General features: G+C 43.3%; 2 protein-coding genes across 3 annotated transcripts in view; both read right to left on the minus strand.

The window, feature by feature from the left end:
• camk2d2 (calcium/calmodulin-dependent protein kinase (CaM kinase) II delta 2) overlaps positions 1–8,062 on the minus strand; it is a gene marked incomplete at its 3' end in the record, with an annotated part of 38,330 nt that extends 30,268 nt beyond the window's left edge. For both annotated transcript variants that reach the window (XM_079160138.1, XM_079160137.1), the window contains exons 1-2: positions 7,627–8,062; positions 4,366–4,460 (exon numbers count right to left, since the gene is read on the minus strand). In XM_079160138.1, coding sequence (XP_079016264.1) covers positions 4,366–4,460; positions 7,627–7,688 — 157 coding nt within the window. In that variant the 5' untranslated portion in view covers positions 7,689–8,062. The remainder of the gene's footprint in view (positions 1–4,365; positions 4,461–7,626) is intronic.
• A 5,572-nt stretch (positions 8,063–13,634) lies between these two features.
• cxcl8a (chemokine (C-X-C motif) ligand 8a) lies at positions 13,635–14,873 on the minus strand. Its single transcript, XM_079159891.1, has 4 exons — positions 14,645–14,873; positions 14,401–14,533; positions 14,193–14,279; positions 13,635–14,069 (listed from the first exon to the last, which is right to left on the minus strand). Exons 1-4 carry the CDS (start codon positions 14,709–14,711, stop codon positions 14,057–14,059), a joined length of 300 nt encoding a protein of 99 aa, XP_079016017.1. The 5' UTR covers positions 14,712–14,873; the 3' UTR covers positions 13,635–14,056.
• Between the last annotated feature and the right edge of the window lie 285 nt (positions 14,874–15,158).

A 15,158-nucleotide genomic window follows, 5' to 3' on the forward strand; every position in this document is an offset into this window, starting at 1 on the left:
GGTTCGAAGCACTTGAGACTAAAGCAACACGCTGGCAGGGAACGTGTGAGGCAGGAAAAAGAAGAGGGAGGACAGAGAGGAATTGTTGGGGGGGAGGGTAAATCAAACAGAGGTTGAAAAGGACAGAGAAAGAGAGAGAGAGAGAGAGAGAGAGGGAGGAATAGACAGAAGGAGATGCAGTGCTATGTAATTATGAACGCCCTCGCTTTCTCTTTCTACAGTCTATTACTCTTGTTCGTCATCATACTGTAGGTTCTTTCTGGGCTGAGCGACATTTAAGAAACGCAAGAGCTGCAGTTTTGATTACAGCTTACATTATTAATGACATTTTTAAGGGGTGAACATTTAATCTGAAACTGTCATCTAAAATGTATACAGCTGCAACTAATAAGCAAATGAAACTCGGCTGTGGTCTGGTTCGTGTGCTCTTTGCAACTCAATACTATTTATTTCTATCTGCTGTATCTATCGGCCTACGGTGGTTTTGGTCGAGTAAAGACACGCCCCTCTGTATCATTTTGACCCTTTTGAAATATAGAGTAGGCTCTGTCTTCGCGCTGTTCAATACGACCAACTGAGGGACGGGTCTTCACTTTAAATAATCTAGCATCGTTTTCAGACAGTTACTGCAGGTAACAGCTAAATAGGTAGGAGTCAAAGTTGTGAGAAAGCAATCACAACCTCTGCGTTTAACCTTTAATCAGATAATATCATTATTTTAGGCCTGTGAGGTAGCTTGTCCTGTCAGCTTCATTCTTGACCTTAAAAAAATCTGAACTCAAGGTTCAGAGCTTTCAGGCACATCTAATGGCCTTCATCAGTGGATTGAGTTTGCACTTGGCAACAAAGTATTCGACAATTGAGCAAACTCTCTATCTGCTGACAAAGGCCAAGAAATCAGTAAGTAGACCCTGATTTAGGAATTTTTTGCCAATCTTTAATAATATCACAAGGAATATAACATTTCATGAAAGGTGAGCTAATTCTATCCCATGTGGCCCACACCAGTCAATGCAGGTTTAACTCTTGCATTAACGGTCCAACATAAACCTAGAGACAGATTCTCCATACGGTCCATCCCTGAGGTCTTAACACAAAAGAAATGTCAAAACCCATTCGAAAACACAGTTACAGTTGCTACAGTTTCAGGCTGAGCCTCGTGCATTTTGTGGTTCTTATACGGTGAGCATCGACTGAAACCAAGAGCTCCTTTCAAAGGATGGAATATTTTCAATACTGTGTGTGTGTGTGTGTGTGTGTGTGTGTGTGTGTGTGTGTGTGTGTGTGTGTGTGTGTGTGTGTGTGTGTGTGTGTGTGTGTGTGTGTGTGAGAGAGAGATAGAGACACCGAGAGTGAGAGAATGACCAACATTTATTTTTAGCACCCAGTGAGTCATGTGGTCCCCCCCCCCCTCTTCTGCACTGATCCCTCCTTCTTTTCCTCCCCTCCTATCTTTCTGTCTCTCCCCTTATCTTTCTCTCCCTCCCACAATCACATCCTCTCCGTCTCCTCCCTCCCGTCACTTCAAAGTGAGGCGAAACAGAGTCACAGTGACACCGAAAGGAGCGCAGGAATAAAAGACCTATGAGAGAGGGAGGGAGGGAAGGGAAATCTGTATCTCGTCTGATGAGGGAAAACTCTCGATATGCAAAAAGAAAACATGCATATTACATATATACATATAGATATAGATATACAAATATATATATATACAGTATATAGATATATATACAGTATATATAGATATACACACACCACAGAGGCAGACTGGCGTACACCTCAGCAACAGCTATCATCTCTGTTTCCATGACATTTCCACATGAAAAAAATAACAACAGCTTTCGCCACAGAAACGGTCCACGATGAGTCAGTTCGGATCGGTGGATAGAACGACTGGACCTTGTTAACATGGTACACTACCAATAAATCGAAGTCAAGCAGAAGAATAACGTTTTGTTTTTTAAAGCTGTTTTAAAACACAAATTACAAATTATTTTGTCTATTTCTTCACCCTATCTGCTTCCTAAATCCCACAATGCAATGCAATATTTACAAAGCGAGACGAGCAGATATTTTGTTTTTCTAAAAAATTCAAAATATCTTTATTGCTATGGATTCAAACCTACCCAACTGTTAAGACAAGCTGACAGGGTCACATGGTGGGAAATGAAGCCAGTGCGCGGATACACAAACTAGAACAATCGTGTGCACAAACACACACACATACACACAAACTGCTGAGGGATTATAGACACATACACACACACAGCTGCACGTCGCAAGCAAATACAAAGTGACAAAAAGATAGCAGACAGAGTCACAGTGACAGGACACTGACGCATGCATAAAGGGAGAGGGCAAATATTCAACTGCTGTGAGGGATACGGCGTGCACTAACACCCACACACACACACACACTTAAATGTTGACTATCCGTTCTCTCTTTCTTTCTCTGATTATCCGTCTCCCCCCTTCTACTTCCTATCCTTTTCTTCCCCCTCTCTTCCTCTCTCTCTCTCGCTCTCGTTCTCTCTCCGCTGCTTCCTCTCATTCACTGGCTCATCTGCTGCTCTTAATGAAACGCTGCATAATCAGGATTGCAGATTGCAGGACTTTGACTGGTCCTATAGGCCCGCCGCACATGTGTGTACGCTTAACCAGGAACACCAAACACACACACACACACACACACACACAGTGAATTGATCTGCTCTAAACCCTTTTCAATTTGATATACACACATGCACAGGCAAACGCACAGTGGTGGAGTGGGGTTGGGGGGAAGTCACGGTCCTGCCAGAGAGAAGGGAATCAGAGTTGCAATTCTAGGGCTTATCGCGGAAAGAGGGTAAGACCATATCTGACACGACAGCATGCCCGGTACGTAAACCTCTATACACACAAACACACACACACACACACACACTTGTGCACACCCGCAGATCCTCATGCATAAGGTGAGATAACCCTTTGCAGTATTTTTGGAAACTCTGTACCAGCAAGGCAAGCGGTGAGACACTGATCCGTCTGCCAAGGTGTCTATTACCAACACTGCGCTCAGCGAGCGGGAGGGGTCAACATGGGCAGGAGGAGGGACAGCGTCGGTGGGAGAGGAGAGAAAGAAAGAAAGAAAAGAGAGGAGCGGCATGAAGGGAAAAAGGAAGAGGAGAGATAAGAAATGAAGCGACGGCGGAGGAGAGGTGGTGAGGTAGGAAAATGTGCAGGAAGGAGGGGGCGGGAAGAGGAACCTGGTGTGGAGTATGACAGTGTCTTGTAAATCAAAACGAGAGAGAGAGAGAGAGCCGATATAAAAAAAAGGGAGAAAAAGAAAATGCAAAATAGGGAAGAAGAGTAAATGCCAAGGAGCAGAGAACATGCAGAGGGAGGAGGAAGCTGCTGGAAAGGAAAAAAAGGTAAAATACTGCAAAGAGGGGGAGGGAGCTGCCTGTTAATACTCACATACTACTATAAGACACATATATTTGTATTATCACAATGAAACTACAGGCAGTGGCATAGCGAGTGCACAACAACGGTCAAGGTCACTTCGAGTAAAACATTACAAATGAAATGAGACCGCTCGGCTCACATCTACGGGGGCCCGACTGCTTGTGTGGTATGACAGCAGTTCATTGGTCATCGCGGGCAAGCAAGCTGTGGCAAAACACACCATTGGCTGAGGGGAAGGGGGCCACAGCAAAAAGCACAACGCTCCATTGGTTAGTAATCACGAACACGCTGTTGGCGGTTCCTGGGTCACATGCGTGCTTGCGCGGGCATGGTACGTGTGAGCGTGCGTGCGAATGTGTGTGTGTCCCAAGCCCGCAGCAACCAGGCCAACGGCTACAATTACAGTGACGGATGTGAAAGAACTGGGTCGGCTTCGCAAAGAGAGCTGCCCCTGGGAAGACAAGACCAGCCAGAGCCCCCCTGAATCAATACGGTGCACATGCGCACAAAGCACACAAGGTTGTATGTGACAAACATTTACATAGAAACCAGATATGAATAACACCAAATAACGAAGAGAAAAGTGCAAGTGGGCAAAACGCAGCTACAGCGTTTACTTGAAACATTTGCTGTTTTGTTCTGCGCACGATGAGAACTTGAGCAAATCAAGAACCAGATGAGCCTCTGCCCCCGTGCGCCAGTCTGTCTCTCACTCACTGGCTTTCACTCTCACAAACTTGATTCCTCTCACAGCCCCAAAGCCTGTTTCGAGGGCCAGCTACGATCACAGCTCACCCACGCGGAACTCAGTGACACTTTGGGTCGTGCTTTCTCTGCTCGCGGGCGGCGTGTGTGTGTGTGTGTGTTTGCGTACGTGCACGTTGCGTGTTTCTGTACGTGTTCATGTGTTCCTACCTCTGGCGGAGAGCTTCTTGGTGTTGATGATTTTGGCAGCAAATTCCTGTCCAGATGAGATCTTCACACACCTCCGGACCACAGAGAACGCGCCCCTGAAAGTAACACACACGCAGAAATACTTAATTTTGAGAAAAAGCTCAAAGTAACACGTGATGATAAAGAAAATAAGCTAAATTTATGGAACTACACCTGATTCAACTGATCGTTTTTCTTTATGAAATCAATCAATCAATCAATATTATTTATGTAGCACCTTTCACACAAATTGAATGCAACTCAGAGCGCCTTACAAGACGAAAACAATAGAAAATAGAGAGATGTGCGCCAAATGAAGTTAAGAAAAAATGTATAAATTATAAACTACCAAAAAATAAAACACTGACTAAATTGATCATGGTGAAACAGTAAAAGAAATCTAATAATACATATTAAAACCATAGCATAAAAACACAAAAGACACTGTAAATCAGACTTAATAATAAGCTATAATAATAAAAAACATAAAATCATAAAACACCACACAAAAGACAGACTGAATAGATGAGTTTTAAGTTTCTGTTTAAGAATATTAATATTTTCAGCTGCTCTCAGATCCTCTGTCAGGCCGTTCTGATGCCTTGGAGTTTAAAACAGCCCTCGCATGTCTTAAGTGAGTATTAACAAACATGGCTGTGCTAAAATTGAAGTTTTGCAAGACCCAATGTGTCGTTGAATTACACAAAAGCATGGGATGCAGCATCTCTGCAGCTTCTCGCACCCCCATTAGCTTGCAGTACACACTGTCCTCATCGCTACACGAGACCACGGGCACCGGCAAAACGTGCCCACCAGCCTGCCACTGCCTAAGCCGTGTGTGGTTTCCGGTGTTCCAGGCTCATGTATGAAGATCAAAAAACTAGGTCAGCTATATTTGAGGGAGGAGAAGAGCAGAGTGCTGCATCCCTCATCCGCCTCGGCTCTGCGGCCACGCAGGCCGCTCTGCTGTTCAGCCTCCATCTCTGTCCGTGCACGCCTTTTCTTTCTTTCAAGTAACACATCTGCTTTCATCTCCTGTCTGGCATCAAGGCAATATCAGAGATACAGCAAAACAGTTAGACGCACTGAGACGCAGACAACGGAGAGACGTGAGGACACTCATTACCTCAAATGAACCCCCGTTCTTTCACTTACTGTACTGCTAATGGCTGACAACTGTGTCATAGTATAGTCAGTGCAACAACTGAAGCTTTGAGCCTATGCTATCGCTGCTGAGCATATAACATGATGTGCACAATAAACACGTTATCTAACATCTTCCGGAGTGAGCAGCTTGCCACTAAAGCTTACCTCGAATTTATAGAGGATTTGGTAAAGGAAATCATAGCATAACATGTTATGTAAGAATTTGACTTGAGTACGCTGCATAGTTGGGTAGCGTGGCACTGAGAAGTGCATCAGCTAACTGTGTCTGTTAGCTGAGTCTGCACAGTGCTACATGGTACAATGTGTGTAAAGTGGCTGCACAGTGTGCTTTTTGCATTGGAAAGTCAAATACGAGGCAAGCTGGGCTTATGAAACCGGGTTCCAGGTTAGCGGCCGAACTATGACGAGGACGATTCTGTGGCTGTGTTTGCTTTGGAAAACACTGTGCATGACTATAGCTTGGATCGTCCAATTATGTAAGGATTTTGCTTCGCAAAGGTGACAACATATTTGCGCGGTGAGGCGAAGACGCCGTTTATGGGCGACCAAGGGTCACATAAACTTAAAAACATGATGAGACTAAGTACGGTCAGTTTCAGGACATTGGTTTCATGCAGGATAACCACCGCTCCACCCGGCTTTATCTTAAATAAGGTGCTGGAAGTATCAAAAAGCTCAAACTGATAGAATCTATGCAGAGTACACTTTATTAAAGGAGCTTCATGTTTGCTCTGATGAAGCTCCTTTAGACCAAAAGCTAAAATAAAGTGTACCCTGCATAGAAGTGTGCGGATATCTGTTCTATCGGGACACATTGGTTTTAAAATGTTGATCGAGTTTCAAAGCTGCATGATTATAATGACGGTTTTGCATCACCATTATGCATATCATGTTGCTGTGTTTGAGAAATGTCAATGATTTAGTTTCCCATATACAATTCCCATATAATATTAAAAACTATTAGCAGACTCTTGAAACTCGAGTCAGTCCGTCAGTATCTGTCATTAACAATCGTTGTATTGATTAACAGTGCAGTATTGATTGGCGAGCGCCAGTCAGAGCGACGAAGGCCCTTACGCAGCTGAAAGCAGACTCTACTCAAAAAACAAATGTGTGATCACAGTAAAGGCGTCAGGTGAGTTAAAAGGTAGGCTACTATAAAAGTCATAGGCCTGCATTATTAACGAACAGGTGGTGCAAGAGATGAGGGAGATGAACTCCTCCAGTGAGAAGGAGAACAGCTGGGTAACTGGGAGGGCATTTCTAGTTCTCTCTGTGCTTTTGGCTACTGATATATCTGACTGACTTGTGTGCGCTAAACCACTGGGGGTGCTGGGCAGACTGCGGGTCATGACCACGCAGGGCGCGCGCGCGCACACACACACGCGCATGTACGCGCTTCTCGCTCTCTCTTTCTCTGTCTCCCTCTCTCAAGGGGTGAGGAATCCCCTCGGTCTGTGTCTGATAATTGACCGCAGCTTGGTGCTCGGCTAAGGGAATGTGTCATCGCCAACGACATGGTCTGCTGTCGCATTACCGAGCGTGTATTTCCGTCACGCGGGGAGGAGGAGGAGGAGATGGAGATGGAGGAGGAGGCTGATTTGTGGAGATGGAGCTCGAGAGAGAGTGGTGTTGTTACAAAATGTGTCCAGTTCTACACAACCCCGATGCATTTCACCCCGGTTCAGTTTACAACATGGGGGGGCTTCTGGCACCCCCAGAGGTCCAAATGCAACACCCGTGGCCGCACGGGATCGGGATGGAGGCAAATGACGACAGGCTCGGTCGGTTCTTTCGTAAATAGGGCTTCAAATGAGGGATTACAACAAACAGGATGCCATTGCACATGCATGCATGCATGATAGCGTATTTATCCCCCCCTCCTGCATCACAGGTTTCATCTTTACACCATCAGCCGCGCGCACACTCACACACAGGCTCCAAAAACGGTACAGACACACAGAGAGTCCGGGATCCGCGTCCCCTATAAGCCAAGCGGCCTATTACATAACGGGCTGACATTTGCTACAGAGATGATACCAAATGATTACAAATATATAATATATGCTTCCTTACTTCCCCAGCTCCTCGAACAGCTGATATTCGTCGGTAAATCTCGTGCAGATCGTTAACGCCATCCTGAAGGAGGTGCCAAACGGGTGCGCGGAGACGCGGGATGAGGTGCACTCACAAACGGAAGGGCTGTCCGCCGCACTCGGTCGTCAACGCCGCCCGGGGTTTTTGTCCTGGACCCTGCACGCCAAACGGAGGGATTCATGCACAGCCGAAGCGCATCGGCGGGAGGGAGAGAGCGCTCTGGTGGGGAGGATTTCTGCGGCAAATACGGCTGCCCCGTGCGCGCGTTTGTGCTTCAATCTGGACGAGGGAGCTTCCGGCGTTCGCGGTGTCTCTATCGTCTTCACATGCAGCAGCTTGTCACAGCTCGTAGACGCAGCATTTTGTGTGCATTCCGGTTTGCTCGGGGGCGCGTTTGTGTGTGTGTGAGTGTGTGAGAGCGTGTGTGTCCGTCCAGCGCTGTGAGTGTCGTCGCTCTGCGCGCAATCAGACGCCGCACTACCGCACCTACCACCGGCTGTGCGTTTAGTCCCGCCCCTTTGCCTGTATCCTCACACAGGCCAATAACAAACAAAGAATAATATATGATGATAATAATAATGATATGATGAATAATAATACTAATTGTATTATATCATGTCAATATTAACAACAGTGGCATAAGCTACCCATGCGTGTTTATATATGTACGCCTACCTTTAATTTAATACTGTTAATGTTAATAATCAGTTTATTACATGGTTTCTTAGAATTGGAGTTGTTGGTTTGTTGCCTGAGAATATTTTCTTATGATGTGAATGTAAAGTTGGTTCTTAGTAATCTCAGTGTAAGGCACGTGGAAGGGGAGAATACGCAAAGCTTCACCTTAACTTTAACCCTCCTGTTATGTTGCGGGTCAAATTGACCCGTTTCAAAGTTTGAAAATCTAGAAAAAATATTTTAAAGTACTTTTTCTGTATGAAACTTCTTCTGCTTGCCTTAATTAGGGTAATCAACGTGAAAAAAATTAAATAAAAAATATCATGTATGTGCAACCCCCCCCTGCAGGTTTATATAACAGAGATGATGTTCGGGTCAATTTGACCCGGCAGTGAAAGTGGAGGCTATAAGGCAGGCATGTCCAAAGTCCGGCCCGCGGGCCAATCACGGCCCGAGGTCAGATTTTATACGGCCCGCGCCTTCTGTCTTAAAATGCATTATTTATGGCCCGCGAGCACAGTCAAAACGGAATGAATAAATCATACAAATTCAACATGCAATTCATCTTTTCACCTCATGGTGGCAGCACCACTCTGTAATTGTCTTTTTTTTTAATTGTCTCTGACCCTTCAACTGTCATGGCTACGGCAAGTAAAATAAGGAAAGTCGAGACCGAGGGCCGCCGCTTTCATATTTTTTCACCGAAAACCTTAACAACTGTGTCTGCCTAGTTTGTCATGAGACTGTTGCCTTGTTTAAGTGATATAATGTAAAGAGACACTACGAGAAAAAAAATGCTAATACTTCAACAAGCTATCAGAGAGCGACCGTGCTAGAAACGCGAAGCAACTCCAAAATAACTTGGCCACACAGCAGCGGTCTTTTTCGCGGGCCCACGAGTCAAATACACCTGCAAACTTGTTGCTTTTCAGCGAAATTAGCCGTTTTGAATGAAAATATATCATCCACGTGATCCGTAGATGTTTTCTCTTTAGGGGGGGGGGGTCACCTGGCCAGCCAGCGTTTCTCAGATTGGATTGAGACGAGGAAAAAAGGTGATGACGTGATCTTCGCAATAAAACATCTTTGATGTGTCGAGTCTTGGCCAATCAGCGTTAAGATGTCTACACCGTCTTTCCCTCCGTTACAGTTCAGACTTGCTTGGTTAAGGATAACGTCCACTGCATGCGGAACTTTGTTTGTTAACATTCGTCATTATCGCGATTTAGGAGGAACAAAAACGTAACGCGATGAAACATGCCCGGTTCAGTTCATGCGGTCACTCGTTAACGTTAAACCGGAACACCGGCGGATCTGCTGGCAGGTTGGTTTTTTTAACTCGAAGTAGAATGAGGATGATTTCGTGGTGACAATAACTTTTAAGACCACGATGATGAGGCCCAGATACTGATGAGATGATGAGGTCAAAGAGCTTCAGGGAGAGGACGCTGTTTGTGTAGCGCAGCTTGATGCAGGGCTGAGATGTGAAGGAGCTGGGCCTGGATAAAGGTGGAGGTCTACTCTAAACAGACGTGAGTACAGCTTCCTGCTGTCGCAGTGTTTTAGAAATATTGATAAGGCAGGGTATGCTAAATGCTGCCTCTGCTCCAAGGAGATGAACTACAGTAACAAGGGCTCACGTGCCCTCTCATCACACTCCCAGACACTGTTCACTGTGATGACCACAGCCAGGGTACTTCCGGTCCCAACAGGGCCCTGAAGTAATGATAGAGAGAGTTAAGGTGCCTGTATCTTCATTTCAGCGGGTTGCTAATGCAGAGGTGTGTATAGATCACAGCTATTACTTTACTCTTCATTCTAATTTAAATAATTGAACTGGATTGAATGCATATTATTTGCAAATAGAAGATAGGCCACAATTCTAACAGCTTTACAGTAACAGTGGAAGTTAATACAGTAACGGGGTTCAATGAAAACTAATCACTTTATTTGTACAGTCGATGGTTCTCGCTACTCTTGCTACCTTTGTTTTTAAATGACAAACTTTTGAAAATGAGACCTCGTTCTCAATGGATTTTGTCTACATAAAAGGTTAATAATAATAATAGATTGAAAAAAACTATCCAGCTGTTCAACCAGAGCTGAAATACTGATTAATAACTGAATAATAAATTAGTTTTTTGCTTAAAGTAAATGTCTTATCACTTAATTTACTTCTCAGAGTACACCAGAATGCTACATTTTAAAGATCATATTTAAAATAAAATTATCCCTGCTGTGTCATTGAAAACATAATTATTAAATAATAGTGTATGTATAGGCAACTTGTATTGTTTAAAATAATGTCAGCAGGGACTGTTGGCCCTTGGGCATCTTCACATTATCAAATCTGGCCCTCTTTGAAAAAAGTTTGGACACCCCTGCTATAAGGGGTCAGAAGGGTCAAGTTTAGACCATTTCTTTCTTTGAAAATGTGAGACAAAGTATCTCTTACTCCTCCCAACATGTTTCACCCCATTTCACACACACACATACACACACACACACACACACACACACACGTGCGGTCTCACTACCGCACCTCTGCGAGAAAGGGAAAACTCCGCCCACACTTAGCAGGAGAGGGGAGAAACATACGAAAGGGTTGCTTGGGAGTCCTACCAACATTACACTCTGCAGATACATGCAACACAGTAGCTTACTGGAGGACAACATGAGCAACAGAAACAAAAGGATGACAGGCCTTGAGGCTCTGGAGCACATCCTTGATCACAACAGTGAAATAGAGGAGGATGTGTCTGAACATGAAGACCATCTTGAGGTCAATTCAGATTATAATGGTGCTGATTATGAACCATCAGATGAGGAAACTGATATACCTGTTCCTCCAAGCGAGACATTTGTGTCAAAAAATTGTGAAATACAGTGTTCATCCTCACCCAACACACGTATACCGAAAATATTATAAAGACAGTGGCAACATGTATCAGCACAAAGCACACCGTGACATGTCACTCGTGTGCTGTGTAGACACACACACACACACATACACACACAGACATACACCTCGTTCATTGTGTTCATATCTTGTTAATTTTTGTAAATGTCTGTTCCTTAACACTATAAGTAAACATGAGTACAGTTTAATTTCAATACAAATCCTCATGACTCATTTGGCTTGATTTTGAGTGAGCGGGTCAATATGACCCTGAACAGCAGAGGTGTCTCATCTCCATTTATCTACATCACCCCATGAAAAAAATAATGTTTCAAAATGTAAAAATAATTTAGAGAAAAATACATGTTATGGTAGACTAATGCAATTTACATCTAGGCTTTTCCAATGTACCTAAAAAATTGTTTTAACATGTATTTTTCATTAAAACGAGTGAGTTACCCTCATTGAACTATGATCTATGGAGGGATGAATAACTTCATTCCACTAAATACTGATTTAATTGTTAGTAATGGTGTTGGTGATGAGGTACAAACTATATTTATTAGGATTTTTTGGTTTCTGACAACTTTTGGATGATTAAACATGCACCGGGTCATATTGACCCGCGAACATCATGGCTGTACCTAAGAAACGAACATAACAGAATCGTTAATCTTCCAGCTATAAACCGCAGCTCCGGAGAGACCTTTATCAACTGTGGATGAACGACCCTGATGATGTCATCCCGGTTAATCCGGTTTGGCCTCGAAGACTGGTTTAAAAAAAAAGAAAAAAAAGGTTGCATTACAAACGAGCTGAAACCATCAATTATTTTCATTATGGATTAGTCTGCAGATTATTTGGATTAAGATACAAATCTATAGAATATTCCCCAAAAATTAATAATACAAAATTATCGTCACATTTTCGTAAATTGACATACAGGCCAACAGCCATCTCCCAAACATCTTAAGTTTACCGCCATAAAAGACAGTGAAAACAGAAAAGATTTATTGGAAAAGCTGGAACGAGTGAAACTTTGGCTTTTATAGTGTCTAATAAAAGACACCATGGAGTTGCATTGTGGCGACTGAAGGATCCAGTGTCTCTGCAGACTTACCCATAATGCATAATGCATTTAGACCATTCTTATTTAAATCTATCTCGGTGCGACATTACATTGTTGAAGTACCCTTTAGTTATTTTTTATGGATGATCAAGCAGTCATTTCAAAGTATAAAGAAACCTTTGTCTTTGCTGTTGCAGCATCATCCCGTTGACAATAAAATCTGCAGGGTGCAGAGTGCATGTGACTTCTGGTAGAGTCTAAATTTACCGACTTACTGATTGGATTTATTGGGGCACTTAAAAAATACAACTACTCAAAGACTGTCTGATTGAAGTCTGCTACACAAACTCATACAATAAACTTTATTAATCCGCGCAGGAATATAGCCAGGGTTGGGCCCCGTGGGAGGGTGAGGATGTGGTGTAACTCTGTGCTGACTATGTATGTCCCATAAGGAAGTGGTTTAGAGTAGTTCCAGGACAAACTCCAAGCACTTCCTTGTGTGAAAAAGAAAAGGGTGTGTATTTGTAGAACATGATAGTCACCAGCTGTGACAGCGTGGCGCTGGTATTGTTTTCACCTTGTGAGTCTGTGTGTGTGTCATCATAGTAAAGACCTATAGCAGAAACTACCACAGAAGTGGCTTTGAGTACTTTAATGGTATTAAACATAGTATATTTGAACAAGTCTTACAGTATGACTTCATTTCATTTTTAAAGTAATCGGCAAAAGTCTTAAAGTAAACGTTTGTCAAGCCTACGTTGTTGTAACGACTGTGCACGTAATTGGTTATTTGTGGTTTATCTGCCTATAGCACTGAATATAAATAGTTCTAAGCACTGATAACTATCCACAATGCTTGACATTGATAATCATAAAACATTATCAAGCATTTTATAATGACTCATAAGGTCAAGTATCACAATATTTCATGACTGTTATATTATGATGTCTTTTTTTGCAAGGATCATCAGTGAATTACATTATAATTCCCACAGTAGTAAATCATTATATTTGACTAATGCACTATAATAACCGTTATAAAACATTATTATGTGATATAAGTTACTCTAAATGTTCATTGTAAGTAAAGATCAAATTAATGGTGTGTTGTTCCTCTGCTTGGATTTCATTATATTTTTTCACCGTACTTAAAGAACACCATGAACATTTGAATGACAATCAATGAATAATGTATGACAGTAACTGGCGTCACAGAAAGTGTTACAGTTACTGAAGTCAAAGCTCATCCAATGACTAAAGCCATGCAAGAGACCCAGCAGGAAAGACTAACTAATAATATATATATTTAAAAAAAAACGACAAACAAAGAAATTCCATCTTGAATTTTGTGACAAATCTTTTAATTAAACAGGTGAATCAGCATAGTTACACAACTGAAGCCAAAATATGTTAACGTTACATAAATACATCAATAAATATGTTGAACACTTAAGTTATGGACAAGACAACAGTGATGCAGTTTTATAAACTACAGGCTGCTACACTTGCAGCCAAGTGACATCAGAGCGGAAATGAATAACAACACACAAACAAGCACAGGCCTGTTAATAAATAACGTGTTTGATACAAACATAACCGTAGTGGTTGAATTCAGTTGCCCTTTGTAACACTCGATCGGGACATTCAGTGGCCCGCCGCGGTTAAAGTGAGGCGAGCGCGATGACAACAAATACTTTTTGGTACTTTCCATTTGTGCCTTGTGACGGTCAGACTCGGGAAGCTCATCTCAGCCGGTCTGTTCAGCTTCTTTTGCTGCAGAGAAAAAGGGAAGAGGAGAAGAGGATTATTTTGTGCCTCGAAAGTGATCGCTTACATCACGCAGTTAAATCATGACTACTGGTTCCTTGCACATGTGTGTGATTGACCTGCACTCACTTGGTCATGATCTTCTTGATCACTCTTTGCACCCAGGGAGCTTTAGGGTCCAGGCAAATCTCTGCGCCGCTATTTTTCATCGTGGCACTGCAACACCAAGAGAGAACGAGAGATGCGGTCAGAACAAGTGTCAATGAAAACAAATCTCAAAGTGTCAGCATCGTCGCCATCTAGATGGCAGGCGAAGGCCTTCGAGATGAGGTCTTACATGATCTCGATGTTGTCGCAGTGGGAGTTGACAGGAATCAGCTCCACCTTCTCGATGTGGCGGCCGATGGCTTTGTTCTCTGTACCGATGCAGCGGCAGTGCTGTTCCATTCCCAGGCTTCTCAGACTCATCCCTGCGAGGAGACAAGGAGTCATACGAGGTCACAAAGTGCAACGCACAAGTACGAGAATGTTGCACGGCAATAGTGTTACGTTCCAATTACTGAATAAGGAAAGAATCTTACCTTCACTGACGACCAGGCAGGCCAGGAGCAGCCCGACGGAGCAGGCGATGACTCTGGTGCTCATCATTTTTCTTTCTTTTTTTCAAAAACTGCAACGATTAACACTAAAGATTAAGTAGATTGTTTGAGAAGGCCGTCCGATGAAGCTTGAATGTCAAGAAAAAAAGTAGAGATGGAGGTTTTTAAAATCTACTGAATTGTTCTCCTGCTCAGTTCCTTCTCTGCTCGGCTGTTTGAATCTAGCGCTGGAGAGGCTCTCCTCTCCCTTTATAGCCGTCTCCCGGAGATGACTCACTCCCCTTGCTCGGGCATGTTGCGCAAACTGGGACTGTCTGCTGCCGAGCGGGAATTTCTGCTGATAATTTGACACCTCTCATTTATCAAGAGGGCACCTGGGTCCAGTTATGATTTGGAAAACCACAGTGATGTGACGAGGGTGCTTGACAGAAATTCTTTATGAGTTAGACTTCACTGTTAACAGTGTGATGCACCGCTGCTCATATCCAAGATTCTA

The sequence above is a fragment of the Pholis gunnellus genome (genome assembly GCF_910591455.1).
Source record: "Pholis gunnellus genome assembly, chromosome: 5".
NCBI lineage: Eukaryota > Metazoa > Chordata > Actinopteri > Perciformes > Pholidae > Pholis > Pholis gunnellus.